At 37.2% G+C, this 18896-nt stretch overlaps 1 protein-coding gene across 3 annotated transcripts in view; it reads left to right on the top strand.

Annotated features, from left to right (window-relative positions):
- Positions 1-18896, top strand: part of wdp (windpipe) — a 27905-nt gene extending 9009 nt beyond the window's left edge. The window contains exons 1-3 of one of the 3 annotated variants that reach the window (XM_066744834.1): positions 3043-3062; positions 13470-13523; positions 15520-18896. In XM_066744834.1, coding sequence (XP_066600931.1) covers positions 15536-17578 — 2043 coding nt within the window. In that variant the 5' untranslated portion in view covers positions 3043-3062; positions 13470-13523; positions 15520-15535 and the 3' untranslated portion in view covers positions 17579-18896. Of the gene's footprint in view, positions 1-3042; positions 3063-3111; positions 3357-13469; positions 13524-15519 lie in introns of those variants that run through there. The other 2 variants (XM_066744832.1, XM_066744833.1) reach the window with 2 other exon arrangements.

Genomic DNA, 18896 nt, shown 5'->3' with positions numbered 1-18896 from the left:
TAAGTAGTTACATGTGCACTCCGTATACGGACAACGGTTAATGCCATACGATCCATACACTATTGATGTCAATACAGTGATCTACCAAAACCTATACATACATACACGATGTTTATATCGTACACCATGCACGTTCATTCTTTTTTTATCAATTTACCAGGAAGCTTCATAACGGTGATTCCACCTATGATTGAGAAAAATTCAGTTTTCTTTCCGTCCTATAGACTCGATATCCGCTACTAAGGACGCTGACAAGAATAACTCAAATTAAATATTATGAGAAATCATTATTGATACTAAAAATAACTGCTGATTTTTAAAAACACTATAAAATCGTGGATAAATATATGCAAAATTTATATTTCTTATTTATAGGTAAACAATTGAACATAGATAATGATTCTGGAAATATGAAAGAATTTTGTACAGTGGTAGAATTTAATTGCTTTGACTTTTAATAACTATTAATAATTCTAGACGATTATTCATTTTTCCTTAACGAAGATTTATTGATATTTTGGAAAATGTCTTAAGTTACGCATTGTTAAAATTTTCCAGAATTTTAAAGTATAAAGTTAATGAGAAAATTAAGTTTAAAATGTTAAGGTTTTATAGCGAGTATTTCGAAGAACATACTTAATTACCAAAGTTTAATCTAACGTGTCATACCCCCCTACGATAACTGTTAGAGAATCTTGTCTTGTCGTTATCCGGATATAGCTGAATTTTTCCATCTTTGTCATTGTAATTAGGTATTATCACGGTGACACGGTGATTTCACATAAGAGGAGAGAGGATTCAGTCGTAGATCGAAGGAAACAAAGTAAATCGAAGCATTTGTTGCTCCAAGTGGAAGAAAGAGATGAGTAAGACCATTTACTATATATACTAATACTGTCGATTGTTGAATGTTATATAGTGACAGCTTAACGTTGTTTGACGCCCAGCATGGCCCTAATTGCTGATCCGTAATGGCCGTGTATTTACCGACGATGAAGCAACGAGCGTGCTAGTCGTTTATCTGACCGACTCGTTTCACGGTTTGTCCCATCGTCACTCCTGCGCGGTGTACCACTAGCGGACAATGTAAGGCGGAGCTCCTTTCGATAAAATTAAAATGTTACGCGCTAAGCTGCATCCCTTTGCCTTATATATTACGACTAAATTAAGTTATTCTTAGCTTGAGACAAATTAAGCTGTACACAATGAATTGCTAATGTTGAAATACTATAACATCGTATACTAGCTAGAAGGAAATATTGCATGATTTAATACTACGACTAAATTAATTTATTTTTCACTGAAGACGAACTAAACCGCGGACAATGAAACGTCAATATTGAAACATTATACCATATAAAATGAAAAAATATTGTAAGATTTAAAATACACATTTACTGTAGTCACAATTTTTATCCTTTTTCTTTGTTAAGCCAATAAATCGTACGAAATCATTGTCGAGTGTCAAGATAGGGCGGCTGAGTAATATAAGTAGCATGCTTTTTTATACATTGGAAAATCTACAAATCATTGCTACAGAGGAACTCTGGCTTTGATCGTGACACATCGTGCTTTCATGGAAACAATGAATCGTATGTTACTGGTTGATGTTATTGTTGTACAGAGCTGGGACTGCGTTTTGTAGAAGCACTTTTTGTTTTCCTGCATTAGATGCATATTGGAACAGCAATATGTCAACAATGATAAACTTTGAACAATTATATTCTCTGTGTATATTATACTGTAGAATTGTCAAGGCCATTGCTAATCAATTTTCCAAGCTCAGCTTATTACACTACTGCGTATAATCTGTATTTACTCAATAATTTTTTCCATTGTAGATATTCTTTGTTCATCGGAAGACGCGATTCTTTCTTGTCTCGCTACACATTTTCCAAATCCAACCCAGATTGCACTCTAAACGAGTTGTTCAATTCTCGTGATTCGCAAGAATGCCTTATCATCAGTATCTTAACACTGTTCGTTTCTATGTCACAGGTATTAATAATTGCGTTCTTTTAAATTTACAGATGAGACATCTGCACACTTCTCTTAGGTCATAAAACCCATCATTGTTTTTGTGTTTTAAGCACAGTAGGACGAGAATTTGTTAAATAAAAAATTGCACTAGAGTAGCAAGTAAGTAAAGTACAAGTCTTTTTCTGCTGATATTAAAACAGCAAGCTTATATAATTAACAGCTATTAAAAATATCACCTAATTATACACTCACTCTGATTTGACTAAAATTGTTCTTTGAACAAAAGTGAAATCCTTGTTTGTGAATATCGTTTGGATTTTATTGTTTTTGATAATAAATTAAGAAAAAAAAACTTTTTACGAAATATTTTAACACTGAGACTCACATGCCAAAAATGCAATACATAAAGTTTTCTTTACTTAATTCTTTTCTCACGGTGTTGCAATAATTTCTCAAATTTTGCAGTACAGAAATTTATAAAAATTTACAACTTTTGAATGCAACTAATTTTATAAAAGTCAAATAACACGAGTGAAGAGTTGATCGAATCACAAAAGATTACTAGAAAGGGAGAATTTTCATGAGAGTGGTTTGTCATTCGGGACTAATGACGGGTATTCGTGAGGAGGAGATCGGCGAGGCAGATCGTTCTTGGCGTTCGCCAAACGATTTAAGAACGAACGCACGATCGCGACGCACACACCTTTATGTTGCTACTACTCGCTACAATGTGAATGTGTTAGAGGATTCCGTGTACATGTGATGTCAAATTGCAGAGGCTCAGACCCCCCACTATGCTCCCTAAGCTCATATATTTGTACAAACTTGAGGATTACTGCTGAGGGGGAGGGGGATTGTGCGCCTACAATCTGGCATCAGACACGAACACACAGACAAAAACTTCTGGTGGGGCCAGTCCAGCAGCAATCAAGTCAGGCAAGTCACACACAGCTCGGTTCAACAGACAGTTACCGAGTAATACCGAACGAGCAGCGTGAAACAAAAGTTGGCAGGCCTGTCCTGCCTACCCTGGCAGTGTGCGCTAGTCGCTCTTGTGACTGTGAAAAGAGAGAAAGATCAAGGTAAAAGAGAGAGTGAGAGAGAGAGAGACGAGCCCGAGTTGTCAGAGTCCACTCCACTCCACCACAGTCCTAACTCGGCCTCAGGCTGCGATAGATCGTATCTTGCCGAGCTTCGATCGGCCTCTAGCTAGGGATCTGTCAGCCAACACTCGCGTGCTCTCGTCTTTTACCGATCGTAAAGATTTCCTATTATCATCCGTGCGTGTATGTGTGTCTCTCGTCTGTTCCCTGTCTCATTCCATCGATTTTCTCTATCTTTGGAATTTAATTTCTACTGGGATACTCTAGCGAGAGGTAAGCGTTCAACCATTAGTCGATTTATCGGTTTGCATATATATGTATATCTGTGGAAGATCGCGGTAAATCAGGTATATTACCGGCGAACATCACGCGTATGTAAAATTTTCGCTAATTGACAAAACGTCCTCGATTCGCGCCATGTGTAATTTTCGTTATTTTTTTATATTTCATGTAAATTTTTTTATTTGTTAGTATATAGTTGCGTGGAGCGTACATTAACATGAGACTTTTGGATAACCGCGCGATTTTCCAGTTTTGGCTTTTATCTCGAGCAGTGCTAAAAATTTACTAGAACACACCTGACGAAAATTTTGGATAACTGTGCTCAGCAACAGGTTTTGATCTTTGTCTCGATATGATATCAGAGTTGTTTTTGCAAATAATTATTATTCGTATGTAAGCTGTTTATTATTTAAAGATTATATGTGCATAATTCTTACCTGTAATGGAACTTTGACCTTTCATCTTTGATGACACATGATTTGAATTAAGAGATTTGTCTTGCGGTAGGTGGTTGGGAGACTCAAAGGAATTCATTATTATAAAATCGTTTCTTATTATTAGCTTATATGTATACTAGAGAAAATAATTATAATATTTGTTAGTCGTCACTATGAAAGATTATCGTAAGGAGCCTGTCTAATTACGTATATCTTGATCGATCAGAATTTGCTCATTTTTATAGTTGACAAGTTTGTGTGATGTTAGAGTGAAAATATCCCACCTTTAAACCTTGTTAAATAAACGAGAAATAGGTTTCATTTTGAGTGCACCCGTTTTTTCTTACTTAGAAGGCCAGCCTTTCCCTAAAATTAGAACAAGAAGCTGGAAATCGAATAGGAGCAAAACATTCTGTTTTAAATCCAGTTGTTTGCATACTCTAATGAATCTTTTCTTATAAATTATTCTGGTTTACATAATTTTATCAAGATTGATGTATCTCGTTTCTTGATTTGATTTCATTTTCTGTATTACACAAATGAAATTCTTAATATAATATTTAATTTCAGAAATATCTTTTAATAAATTCTTTTTTTATTATTCCTTTCTTACGATCGCGCGGTTTGTTTTACACATAGCGTAATGTATAGTCTTCTCGTTCGTCTATACATCATACAATTATATATAAAACTCCGGCTCGTGCATAGTGTAGCCAATTGATAAAGCAGAATTGCATTCAAGTTTTATTGCAATTTATATTAAGGTGGCTCCGGTATTTTATTTTCTATATTGTACTAGTTAGACATGTTTGAAATATTAAATAAATACAATTTTGCTTCATAAATGAATAAATACTGCTCAAACAAAATAATAGTTGAAACAAAACGTAGAAAAAAATATTTTATTTTTATATTTACTTCGGATACATATTAACTATAAACCTATTCACTTTGTTTATGAACTCATTTTTTGTTTGAAAAAAGAAATTAGTTTTTGCTCGATTTTATTTCTTGAAGATTCTCTTTAATCGTTAAAATAAACTCTACAAATTGACCAAGCGGATTTTTTAAATATTTTAAAATAACGATTAACGCGCTTCCAAATCTGCTTTATTTAATAAAGGGACATTAATTCGATAAGGAAAAGTGATGTTATTTTTGCGACTAAATAAATTCATAAAATCTAATTGGTGAATCTTTAGATTATATTTTAACGAATAAAATGACTCCTCAAAAAATAAAATGGCATCCGAAACAGATATAAAAGCACAATATTTTTTTACATTGTGTTTCAACTATTATTAGGTGTTTCAGTATTATTTATAAATCAGCGTTTTTTTTATTTTATATTTAAAACATGTCCGACTAGTACAGTAGATATATGAAACGTCGGGCCACCTTAAGACAAGCTGGATCCGAATTGAGAGACAGAGAAATATCTCTGATTTCTTTGATAGAAGTATTGATGTAAACAGGTTGTCTGCACTGATATTTTCAGCATTTCACCAGGTTAGTCACGTAGTGCGGTGAATAATGTTTCGAGTCAAGCTGCAATCACGTCACGTTCGAAATTATTTTAATTTCGTTTATTATATTTGCTTGATGGTTGGCCCTCCTCGGCACATACCAATATTATTTTTTAAACAATCCAGATAAATTCCATTTCCTCGCTTTCACTGTCCTGCACATTTTCATAATATCTTAATAAGATAATGTTCTAGATTTCTGAATAATCTTATGAAACTCATCAGCTGGAGACATAATAAGCCACGAGAATTCTAACGGATGGCATAGAGCGTGAGATTAGGCACACACGCAAGAATACCTGCGCGACTAAAAGCATATTTAGCGGGGATTCCGAGATTCTTACGTAAGAATGTTAATCAGGGCCTTCTGATCCACCAGTTATAAGTCCACTTTGACCGGATCGCTGCTTGAAAATCCTCAAAAAAAAAAGTTCAAATTAAATCTTCTACGACCTTGAGCCACGAACGCACTCGTCCGATCCCTGACGCAATTTTCATTTCAAGTACGACAGGTCTACGTGACAGCGTTGAAACTATCACTACCTACCAGTGTAACATTTATTTTTGCACGCATTTTATTAGAGTCACTCTCTCTCTCTCTCTATATATATGTCTATATATATATATATATATATATATATACATACATTACTGTTATCCTGTTGCATGTACTAAGTGCACCACACTCGATTCACTAATATATTTTATTTATGCATATATTTTAAATCAACGTGAGACTTGTATTTTTCTAATGAAAAATACAAATCATTCAGAGCTTCTAAAAGCTAAACAAGGTTTTCGACATTTAGCATATAAATGACGATACAATCTAGATATGCTTTTACAAAATAAATCTTGAAGACTTATAACCATCACTGTCGTCCTTTCAATATACATTTCTTGAATAGTTTTTTTTTTCTTGTAAAACAAACGTGAGAGTGAACTTATACTTCTGTATACTGCTGTAATTATGGCACTCTAGTTTTCAAATGCGTAGGTATATACACAGAAAAACGTTAGAAGTTGCCTGAAGAAAGTTCATTTTTTGTTACATCTGTAACTGTAACTTGGCCAATGTACCTACTGGCTGTCACTTAGCGTGTGCCTAATTAATCTCGTCGTTATCCTGGCGCTACTTCTCTTGATGCGCTAATAACCGTCGGAGACAGCTTCCACTTGAGAGTTATTTTTTCTTCACCCAAACAATATCAAAGCACTTTGAAATTTCTCACGCGATACTTTAGTGACGTACGTTCTTATTAACAAATGGAACATGTAATTAATTGTAAAAAAAATATTGTATAATTATTCACGCTGCTAGGTGAATTTTTTAGATGGAAAAGAAAGAAAGTGTCGAATGATCCCTTACACATATACATATAATAATACTATCGTATTAAGAATAGAATTCCTAAATGATATTTAGTATATTTCTATTTGACTGAAAATTTCCAAATTAGAATTAATATACGTCTGTAATTATTTGAACGAAAAATCGAAATTTATGAAAAATGCCTGAAAAATGTTAAATGAAACTTCGCAATTTCACGAGTACTTATAGAAAAGATGAAGATATAAATATTGCAAAAAAACTGAAATAAAATAAATTGCAGATACGACTTGTGTATTCTTAAGATGCGAGTATATCTGAGACAGGTCGTCCCTTTGATAGCGCATTAGCGGTAAATCAAGTAATTTTGGTAGGACCGCGATGGCAAGAGGCTGTCGTTAGTGGCTTAAAATGGGGTCGGTGGATAAATTTGCACGTGGGAAGCTTTGCAGCAAATTGACGCCTTGGATTATGTCATAGGATCGATCTGCAGTGAATGAAATTTACTGTACAGCTGGTTGGACAGAGATCGCTACTTACTTTTCTTCCGACGACTTGTTTTTGCGCTGGGATCATTCATATAAATCCATCTATATACTTAGGCAGACCACGCTCGTTCACCGGTGCAACGGTGCGCGCTGCTGTACTATATCGTCACGATAACGAGCTCCCAGGTGTTTACGACCACGCGACGTCATCGAACCCACCTTTACCTTTTTAGTCCTCTCCTACGCACTTACGACATATCGCGCGTTATCATTCGCGCGCTTGCATTTCGTCAGACTCATCGAAATAATCGTATTATAGTTTCATTCAACTAACAAATTTTGCCGAGTTTTATAACCACAGGCTGAGAAAAGGAAAATAGAGAGAAGAAAGAATTCCGATGGGCCAGTGACTCTCTCGGAGGCTACAAAATCCTTGTAATTTTTCAAGCTGCGACAAAATTTAATTCTATATATACTTGTTTAATTACTGCGTTGTTTAAAATAACGATAAGTTATCGTCGAAAACGTTGAATATTTGCAAGTGGCGTCACGATTCTTTACGTTATCTTCTTATCTGCCTCGACGGTCGAGTGGTATCCCGACACGTAGATTGTGACTGTATAGTGTAATATATGCTCCAATTTTCCGAAGCTTATCGATGCTCTCTGCAGAGCTAAATCCATTGGAGCAATTTGAAAGCTGACGGAGGATCGAGTGGCGTCGCACCTGCCGAACCACCCAGCTCGGTAAATGCCTTTCGAGTTACGCAATAAGTTTCTCCGACGAGTGCATCAGCTGCGTGAAAAAAGTAGTTTTCGAGTGCAGGTGAGATTTGCCTCGTGAAATGCACCGCGGAACGAGCCCAGCGTTATTCGCAATGAAAATAATAATTATTGTGTAAAATTCTATGAAATATCAGTAATAAATCGCCAGGTTATCGCAACGCAAAGCCTCTTATGTACATACGTCAGATGTTTTCGGATACACGTAATATATACAATTACACAATGAAAAAGAAAGCGCGATAACGTATATACGATAATTGAACTATATATATCATATATATGTAGCTTGTAGCACAAACCACAATAAACAGAGGACAAATTTATGAACGCTATTATCCCACAACGACGGTCACTCCGTTGTGCGTTGGTAAAAAAAAAAAAGGTAATTGCTGTTAGAGGGCTTGGATAGAAAAATATTTGCATGGATATAGCAGGCATAACAATTTTTTCTGTCCCGTTAAGTGGGCAGGGACTGGTGGGTACGGTGCGTTGTGTACGTCGGAAAGATTGATTTTTAAAGATGGCGAAAAAAGCCGCAAGAAGGTAGGAAATCGATCCGAGCGACGGATAAATAATGACTTTCCGAAGGATGATTGTGGATGTTCGGAAGATAGTGGAGGGGGGGGGGGATTAGGGGGGCTGATTGGGTAGGTCGGTCAGATGAATTTTTCTTGCGTTCGCTAGCTCTGGTGAAGCGAAGAACGTCACTGGCTCGGCATTAGCAATGCTGATGCCCTGAGACAGCAGAGATGACCCTACGACCTCCGCATATTTATTTTATCTTTTCTCTCTCGTTTCTCACTCGTCCTGCCGTTCCGCTCGCGTATATACGTTGAACATGCGCCAGTTACCATATAGCGTTACGCCTCTCGCGCGCCATTTTACTCTTCCAGCCAGATCGTCCCAAAAATTCCTCGCGTTGACACAATTTAGTTGTGCCGCCTTAGCGTTATTACATAATCGCCTAACACTCGTAACCAAAGGGAATGCTCGAGAAAATTCAGTAACCCGAACCATAGCCAATCTTATCGGTCCATCCATCTGCGTTAATTTGCATTTCCAACTACTCGCTCGCTCGCTTATGTGTATACGCGATTCGAGAAACTTTTCCGAGATCTCATGGAGCAGGTGTATATAGCTTCTTTCGCGAAGCCTACATGCAAGCGTGGATCGTTTGAATGGAGAAACGGTAGTGAACGAGTTGCAAGGGGAATACGGATTAAATAAAACAGGTTACGCAATGAATTAAAACTTATTACCTAGCGCGCTTTATGGTTCCGAGACGGTGCTCCGGCAGTGACACGTTCGTGTTATAATAATATTTTCAGCAGATCCGGTTTCGCTTATGAGACTCGGGTCACCAAAGGTCAGCGTCTACCTTCCTGTTAGAGTCGCTCGAAAACATCAAATTTCGTGTATACATTAGAAAGCAAGCTGCAAGTCAATTCGTGTGGTAATGATTCTTCCTAGGAGCTATTAATGATTCATTCAAACTCGATTGGCCTTGATATCAAACTCTAAAGTGCGGAATAAAATAATTGTTCTCTTATCGGTGCTTCGTTACTGCACTTTGGTCAGAATTTTTTGTCCCACATTAATCACAGCCCCGTTGTATATAGGCTCTATAGGTTGACGTCTCGTCGTCTCGTGTTCTATTTTATATCTGAAATAATCGTGCACGATCGGCGCCTTTTCTTTCACTGCACTCTCTACGACGTGTAGTGTATCAGCTCGTCGTCACGGTACATCGATCTTAATTGCTCCCATTGACTCCCAATTATTTAAGAAATACTACCGTCTGGAGCTGGGCGATCGCAACGTACATGCGATGTCTCCCGGTTATTTCGCTTAAACTATTCCTTTCACCACGCATGTAAATCGATCCCTCTTTCTTTTTAATCGAATAATATTTTTGCAATCGGAAATCTGCAGTTTATAATTGGCATTTTTCAAATTAGGTTCGAATGAAATATGTACTAGAAAAAATATTGAAAATTGTTTTGTATTTAATTGCGTACATTGCATCGAGAGGAAATAATTATTATTATTCTTACACCTTTCCACAACGATGCTTCAACGGGTTCATGCATCGCTATTAATCACATCGCACGGTATATCGTGCGTGGGATAGGCGATTTTAAAAGCCCCCGTAAGCAGCGATTACTTCGAGCTGATTGACCCGTCTAAACTTATGTTTCGTTACGATTTTTGGCACGTCACCAAATGCTGCTAATTTCTTCGCGCCATAAATTGATACATTAGTGAGGTATTTAATAGTGATTGCTGTATATAAAGGTCTTGGTTTAAATAGTTAATAAATCTATATACTAGTTTATTAATTTTTTTGTAGTACTATAAATAATTTTCATTGATAAATGTAACAAAATAAAAGAAATTTGGTGGTTGTCATTCACCCAGCAGCTATCGTTGGTCGATAAATCGAAAGCACCTGTTGCTATGCGGATAGCACCTTATAACTGCTTTTTTCGATAAAGTGATACTTGCGGTATCAGTCATGCTCCCTCTCGCGTAACCAGCTCTAGCACAGCAACTGTATTTCAATGCATACTTTGAGTATCTGCTATCTTTATACTTACGTGTAGTCCTTATCGTTTATTCGTCCCATATTTATAATTTTACTGAAAATCGCGAATAAAAAAATTCATTGAGAAATTTCAAATTTTAATGGGCTATATCAGCTACGTATCAGCACAACCACGCGATTTATCTTATTTTGCAAAAAAAAAAATGAATGAATAAAACAGGAAATGAAGCGTTGTGGTAAATAATCAGTTACACGAGCTGAGGAATAATTGTTATCTGATGGGAGACCGAATGTTCGTGCAGTTTATCAAAATAAGAGAGACGTAAAAGTATATAAGTAAGAATCAAGACGATTCTTATATTGTTCGGTATAAAGATAATTAGCTGTACAAACTATAAGGACAAGTTTTTCTCTACACGTTCTTTGACTTATCTTACCTACCTGAACGCTTACATCGTAAAGTCGAATCGATGGATCTCTCGCAGTACGACGATGAGAACTTCAAAGGCAGAGGCCGACCGTGCGTGACTCAGAGGTTTTTCTTTGCCTGTCGTACGGTATTTTAATTCCTCCGAAACGGTGGCCGGCTTTGCATCATCCATTCAACTTCCTATCACATTTAATACCTCTACGAAACTATTAAATTTCACAGTATTTTTTATCTAGTAGCAACAATACGAGATTGTGAAATCATTTCCCACCGAGCACCTCCATCCACTTGCTTACGAATCTTCCGACGGTAGGCTATTTTCAGCCAGATCGCACCTTGATCTTGGCTCAGTGTGTAAACTCTTAAATACCACGAATAGCTTCGCTTTAGGTAGAATATCCACTAAAGAACGCTCAAGTTATTACTGTATATTTAAATTCAATTCTTCCATTCCACACGTTTGCACGATAAAGGTTAAACTTTACTTTAGATTTGGAAGAATTCTTAATTTATAATATCATGATCTCAAATTCAATTCTTCAATTACACAAGTTTGCACGATAAAAATAAACTTTGCTTCAGGCTTCAGAGAACGCTCAACTTATTATGCTTTAAATTAAATTCCACAAGTTCGCACGATAAAAGTAAACTTTGCTTTAGATTCAATAAATTGCGCAATTCCCATGTGAATAAGCTAAATTGTCACTTTCCTGTGCGATTAATTGTTCGTCAGTGATTCATGGGGGAAAAATGTCCAATAACAAGTTGTTGGTAACATTATCGCATTATACACCCATCAAGCTTTTCCCAGTTCGGATTACACCATCCCAGTCTTGGTATTTCCTCCAGGGCATTTGCCCGCCATAACGCAATTAGCATAGTGCTGTAATGAGATTATGATAGTTGAAATGTCGTATTTCAATTGACATCTGTACGCTGTATCGAAGAGTTGCTGAAAAATTGCTAAGAAAATGTTTTATATTTGCCGAAGAATGGACGAAGGAGCCGAGTGCTCTTGATATAAAACACGTGGTGATCTGGATCACGAGACCGGGTCCAAGTGGCGCGGAGCGTGTCGATACCGTTACGCGTCGGTAAAAAGTGCGTCGTGACCAAAGTTGGCGGGCTTTCGTCTCACATTAGCTCGTGCGTGCGTGTGCCTCTGAATCTTTTGCTGCTGGAACTCGCGAGAAACTCGTAGCTGTCTCGCGCAGGGTGCCCGATGGCCAATACTCTTGCAAGACGTCTCAACACCGGTTCCGCGCTAGCCATATACGTCTACTTATTCTCTGCCACGCATTCTCGCTTGTCGCGCACGTCTACGCATGAATTTCTATAGGAAATCCCTCTTACGCGTTTGTTACTTCGTTTTTCTTCTTAATCCCCCGTAATCGTTCAAACAATCTTTCCTTCCCCTCTTTTTCCTTTTCTTCGACTGACGTCAGTAAGCTGATTTGTCATTCTGTCTGGAATCTTCGTAAGACTATCACCAAAAAAAAAAAAAAAAAAATATGCAATGGTGTAACTCATTTTCTCGCGTTTGCTTCTCTCGCAAATAGTCGAGAGTTAATGCATTTCGAACTATTCTATACTGCAATTGTTGAAGTTTTTGGTAAATGTGTTCCTGTGAGAATTGTTTAAGTGGTATTAAAGGTTGTAAGAAAAAAATCTGAGTGGGGAAAATTCGAATATGTGGTAATTGAAAAAATTAAGTAATTTTAGGCTTTTGAAGACTATGAGAGAGTCAAGTTAAAGTGTTTAAGGTGTAATTCTGTATGTAATTGTAGTCAAACAGTTAAAACCCCTCAGAACATAGAGATATAAAAGTCAGAAAATGTTATCTTCTTGAGTGTAAAAATATGTTAAATTTAGCAGAACCTTTTCGAAGATTCTGTTTTTGCATTTTAACATATTACATAAAAAATTTATATTTTTTAGATTACATAGATAAATGAATTTTTTTATGTTCTAATAATATAACGTCGCAATTAAATGTCTTATTCTTTATGGTAAGAGAACAATATACACAAACAAAAAATCTTAATAAAATTTAAAGATAATGAGAGTGAGCACGAAGAAAATAAATTAAAATTGAATCATTCAAGTAAAATATATTTCGCAAAGTTTGTTCAAGGTATTTCGCCAGTTTTAAATTTAATCTAAGCATATATAATGTACCTACCAAATAAAATACAGATTTGGAACTGCCCGGTGTTTTTGCTTGCCCCTAAAGACTATAACCCGTATCGTCCCGGGTGCTGGCGAATTCGCAGGTATTACCATACAGCAGGGACAAAGTAATCGGAATGATTACCATTTTAAATACTAAGAATAGGTCCCTTGAAATTTATGGGAGCTTTGATCCGCAAAGAAGAAATGAGAAATACATGGTAAAAGTGTCAGCGACCAAGTAGAAATAATTCCCGCTAAAATTTGCGATTTTCTCGATATAACAAAAACTGTAAAACTCTACAGCTATAGATTCGGTGCTATCAAAAAAATTGACTGAATTTAATCATGTGACATTTATTACGTATAATAATAATTTTCGTTCTGTTTTCAGATGTCCCCTGAATCGATTTCTTGTTGAGTGAGGCACTGCACTAGAAAATAAATCGTAAGTCATTAATGTTTATAGAAATTGATATGATAATTTTTGGCTTTACTCTCTGAAGGCTACTCAGTTTCGAGATGCAACGACACCCACGTGGTAGAACAGTAGGGGCATTAAAATCACGGACCTAATGACCATGACCAGGCGAGAGCTCCCACCTACGCCCAACAACCAAACTATTCGCGACAGTTTTATATACCGTGTGCAGCTACTTATTACCTGCCATTAAGCATTTGTTTCTTTGCAAATCAAATATGCAAAAGCCTTTAGTAGTGGATGCACGTAGAAATTTCCATGTTACATCGTGTTCGACTATTCTATATAGTCATCAAGATTTATCGGATGATCAATTAGAATTGCACAAACTTTGATGATTTCTCTGTTAATTTTTGCTTCTATATATATAACCACGATCACTTTAATGCTAATTTTCACGAAATCCCTTCCCCAAGCACTGCTATTTTTCAACGTATGAATAATATTGCTCGCTTCGTCAATATAAGGGTAAACAATCCTTTTTGGTGCACGAGCATTTCACGCACGATTAATTATACAGAAAGACCGGGGACGACTGAAAACCCCACAGTTGTTTCCTGCAGTAGTTTTATTACTGTGGAAACGAAAATTGTACAGATTTAACTTTCATACACGATATTTACTCTTACCCTTTCTAAATGTCGTGCTTAATTGAATCAAGTTCAGCAAACAGTTTGACTTTCTCGTAATTTTAGTCACTGGACTTAATTAAAATATTATAAACAATGGTTACGAGGGGGCAGTTTGCGTAAGAAGTTGTTTCCAGTCACGCCGGTTATTTACTGGTCTGATATTCATCTGCACATGTATATTGTATGGAGACTAAAAATAGGAGCGATTGCGCCTCCGTGTTTACTAAACGCGTAACTTCATTTCATTGTATTTTAACCCATGCACGAGTCAGTGCACTTGTAGCTGCAGCCAAAGGAAGAAAGATTGCATCACTGTGGCAATCATTCGAACGATAACGCTGTGACTGACACACTCCGGTATAGGCATTTTTAGCAATATCCAACTTTTTCATTCTCAGTCATTCCCTCTTAGTTATTATAAGCCTTAATTATTTGCACAATATGTTAATCAAATAAATATAATCCAGTAAAAGCTTGCTTTATATGATAATAGTTGTGGGAAGATTTTATTCTTGGTAATGAATTTCACAAATTTCATTAGTCATTGTCTGGCGCAAACGGTCTTCGTGTGTACGTTAGTTGGACAAAAAGTAGACACAACGGTTTTCCATAAATTTTATAGTTGGGAGAGAAAAAAGAAACACGAGAGAAAAATATTTCATTGATATTTTAATAAGTTGTAAGATTTCGAGGGTTCAACACTCGTGTGTTTTCAAGCGCGTCCCTTCTTCCTTTCCTTTGTTTTTTGTCAATCAACTATAGCTGCTATATTATCGAGAAGCTGAAATTTTCAATGAAGCAGCTAACATTATTTTAGCAATGGCTTCCGATTTCACTTTAACAGAAGAATTTATAGGTTATCGCAGTTTACTCAGATAATATTTCCAAGGTAACGATTGTAAAGTTAATAAAGATAGGGAATAGTATCTAGTGTTATCAAGGGAGATAGAATCTACGAGAGAAATATTTTAAAATGTAATGTATTCGAAAAGTTTCATTCGGCTGTTTCAAGATTGTCGGTTGTTACTGTAAATTTGTCTGTAATCCTTGCTAAGTCAGAACTATTATTGTATTAATTACTATTCAACGGGTTCAGAGTTCAAGGCGGATGCTTGAGTTACCTCAAGGTGTTCCATGTGATAGACCCAATTGATGTACATCAGAAGCACATTAAAATTTGTCAATCAAGTGTATTAAGCTACGCAAAACCACGCAATTATTTGTTAATACTATCGAAGCTCTTTTACCATAAATAATTCAAAGCTTTCATAACGTTATAAATAGATATATAATACATATACGAAATAACCTTAGGTCATTATTTGTTGCAGCTGCAGCCGAGGCAAAATGGAGGTGCAGACGCTGGTCTCTTGTTTATTGTTGATCTTTCTGAGTCAATCAGGAAGTACAAACGCTCTTTGTTACTTATCAAATGGAACTGCGGCTCGATGCTACGAGTTGGGTGATATCAAATACATCGATACCCAGAATTTGGAAACGCTGAAAGGCTCCGTGAAGAAAAGTGTGTTAGGGCCTGGTCTCTTCTCGAATTTAACCACCTTGAGGCACCTGGACTTGTCAGAAGGAGACATAAAAGAAATAGAACCAACGGCTTTCAAGAAACTCAGCCTTCTGAAGAGTCTGAACTTGGCCGATAATGCCATCGAATACCTCGATCTGGACACATTTGACGGTCTTGCACAATTGCACAGTTTAAATTTACGCAGGAACAACCTCGAGCAATTGCCCCCTGCTTTGCTACGTCTGAAGAATTTAAAACACTTGGACGTGGCGAACAACCCGTTCAAATGCAACTGTCCGACGCTGAGGGTGAGGGATTTGCTCGCTAAAAGGTCTATAAAACTGTCGAAAAAAGTGATTTGCGTAGGACCCGGTAATTTGAAAGGCAGTTCCTTGCTAAAGCCAGAAACCAAGCTGATATGTGCGCTCGAGGAACAGGATTTGGAGATGCAGATGGATCAACAAGATCCGGGGGAGCAGGGTTCCGGAGAACCGGATGATGTCTTTGACGAATCAGAGGAGGACGATGATTTTCAGGATCTCACTGAACCGAGTGCCTCCTCTTCGACGAAAGCAACTATGGTGCTCGAGGAAACCCCGATTTCTGAGGCTACCAACGATACGGAAGCTTCGACGAGTTCATCGACCGAGCACGCATCGACGATAGACAAATCAACTACGGGTGATGATTATTATTTCGACTCCGAGGATAAGCGAGAGACAACGGAATCGATAACGTCAACTACGAGGAAAGAAAAAGAATTCACGGACAGCCTATTTTATCCTCCCACTGGCTCCGGAGACGGGCCAGAATCAGGCGACGAAGGTTCCGGAACTGGAATCGACTTGAAAGACGAAGATGATGATAATAACAAGGTTTCGGATAATCGTACCGAATCCACCGATTCCGGGGACAGTCTGTTCGGTAATATCTTCGGTGCCGTTGTTAACTGGTGGCCCACCACGGAAGAAGAGAAGAAAACAGAAGAGAAAAAGGAGCCCGATTTGGAGGAAGAGGAATTCATCGACGCTTCTACCCAAAGAAACTCAAAGAATTTGGAGAACAGTGGAATAAAGGATCTCGAGAAGCATTCAACGACCAGCAAGTCCCTCGACTTTAGCAAACTAGAGAACTTCGAGTCTGACGGTCGTAAAAGCGATAAAGTACTAGCCACCGATGACGACATAACGGAGGACTTCTCCGATGACTCCCCTTCGAAAGAGTCGAAAAAGGGAATGGGCTCTTACGTGGTTCTAGCTGCACTGTTGGGTGTGTTGGCAGCATTGATCGGCTTCGCGGCGTACAAGGGTGAATTTTGCAGAAAGAAGAGGAAACGCGAGGACCCCGAGGCTGGAACGGAAATGAAAGACTTGCGAAAGACTCTGCTGGACGCTGGAGGAAATTCGCCTCCAGCCAAGATAACTTCGAATGGAAATGCTGAGAGTGTACCATTGGTCAACGGACCACGGGAACAGGAAGAGTCGAAAATTCCGGAATGCTGCAGGAAAGAAACGCAAGTACCTGTAACGACTGAAGTGCCGAGATACACCAATGGGACTACGAATCACGATGGCATAGATCCGGTTAAGCCCCCTAGAAAGATTCCCAGCCCACTGAACGATGTGGCCAAAATACATGAGATGTCGCGTCCGCTTAACAGCTCAGCCAATAGCGTGCTTCCTAGCGATGTTACGGATGGTCCAGGACCCACTGATGAGGGCGCCGGAAACAGTAATGGTCCTCCACCTCTCAGTCCTGGAGCTCAGAGAGTCAAGATTACCTTACAGGACAATCCTGATAGTGTACCAAGGACACCAATACTCATCACCAGAACCCTGGCTGGCGAGAATCTAGTCAAGACGCCTTGAAGCATTTTTCCAGATGCTATGTAATATTTCATTAACAGACTATGACACGCGTGACACGTCACGAGATGTAGGAGATGAGATTTTAGGAAGATTAAGGAGTTTTTCGTTAAAAACCCGTTTGATTCGTCTAGCTTTGTACGTGTGCCAGTGCATCCGCATTTGTGGGTCATTGTTGTTCCTAAGACCACGTGTGCTGAAGCCATCTTAACGAATGCTGCAGTATCGGCGAAGACAAACAATTTTCAATGCGTTGTGTCTGTATGCGAGACTCGTATTTATTTACGCTTCGATCCTGTCACGATCAACAACTGTATGCGCTGCATGATAATTGTAAATAGTTTCAGAATGATATACGTGTATATATATGCGTATTGTACCAATTTATAATATACATATATATTATGTATAGTATTGCATATTATACAGTTTTAGAATGAATATAATGTTTGATTCGTATACTAGCACACTAGTCAGTTTTATCCGAAGACATGAATTCAACCATTTACCATCACGAAACCATACTTTTTTTTATTAGTAGTACATCGTTCCAATTAGAATATTGAGAGCATTCCAAGAGCCTGCCATACTTTTCAAGTGTGTTTCTTTGAGACACTGTTGAAATCGCGTAATAGTGATATTTGATTTTTATTTAGGAGAAAAAGTCTTTGTTCATATGTATACGTGATCGCTTGTAGAGAGATAATAAAAATGAAGCTTTGAAAAAGAATTATAAACATTCTGTGTAATTTTATGCTCTTTTTTACATCGAATGTAACTTTAACCGTGGAGTAATCTTGTTTAAATAATACCTAAAGACCGCATTTTTTGGTGGTAGAAGAGCCGTAGGTTAGGTACTATGATATCTATGATTTAGTTTAGGTATAAATTACTATTTTAAATTGCCGTAAAATTGATTGATCAAATATTTCCTTGTATTTGGTGAAGAGAAAATTAGTAGTTTTTATACTGATTATCATCATCTCTTATATTTTATTAGATTTTTTCAGATTGAATTAATTTATTATATATATATATATATAGTATATTCTTTATCTTGTAATTAGAATAAACTCTATTTTTCTAAGGTTGAATGTGAAATATGAGGCAGCATTTTCACCAAATACGATGAGTTTTAAGTGAATGTAATACACTGAAATTATAAGGTTACTCATTATTTATTTTTAAGAGAAAAACTTTGTCATTGTATATCAATCCCATTATAGATATTAGATCATTTGAAGCTATGTATATTGAAAAATTCCTTGTATACCATTCTTAGCAGTATACTATAATACAAATGTACGATTTATTTCCCGAC

This window comes from Prorops nasuta, unplaced genomic scaffold, assembly GCF_024137725.1.
Source record: "Prorops nasuta isolate Cenicafe-Biocafe unplaced genomic scaffold, Cenicafe_Pnas_1.2 PNAS00050, whole genome shotgun sequence".
In the NCBI taxonomy this organism is placed as follows: Eukaryota; Metazoa; Arthropoda; class Insecta; order Hymenoptera; family Bethylidae; genus Prorops; species Prorops nasuta.
The sequence above is the reverse complement of the archived record's forward strand: the minus strand, read 5'-3'. Positions and strand labels throughout refer to the sequence as shown.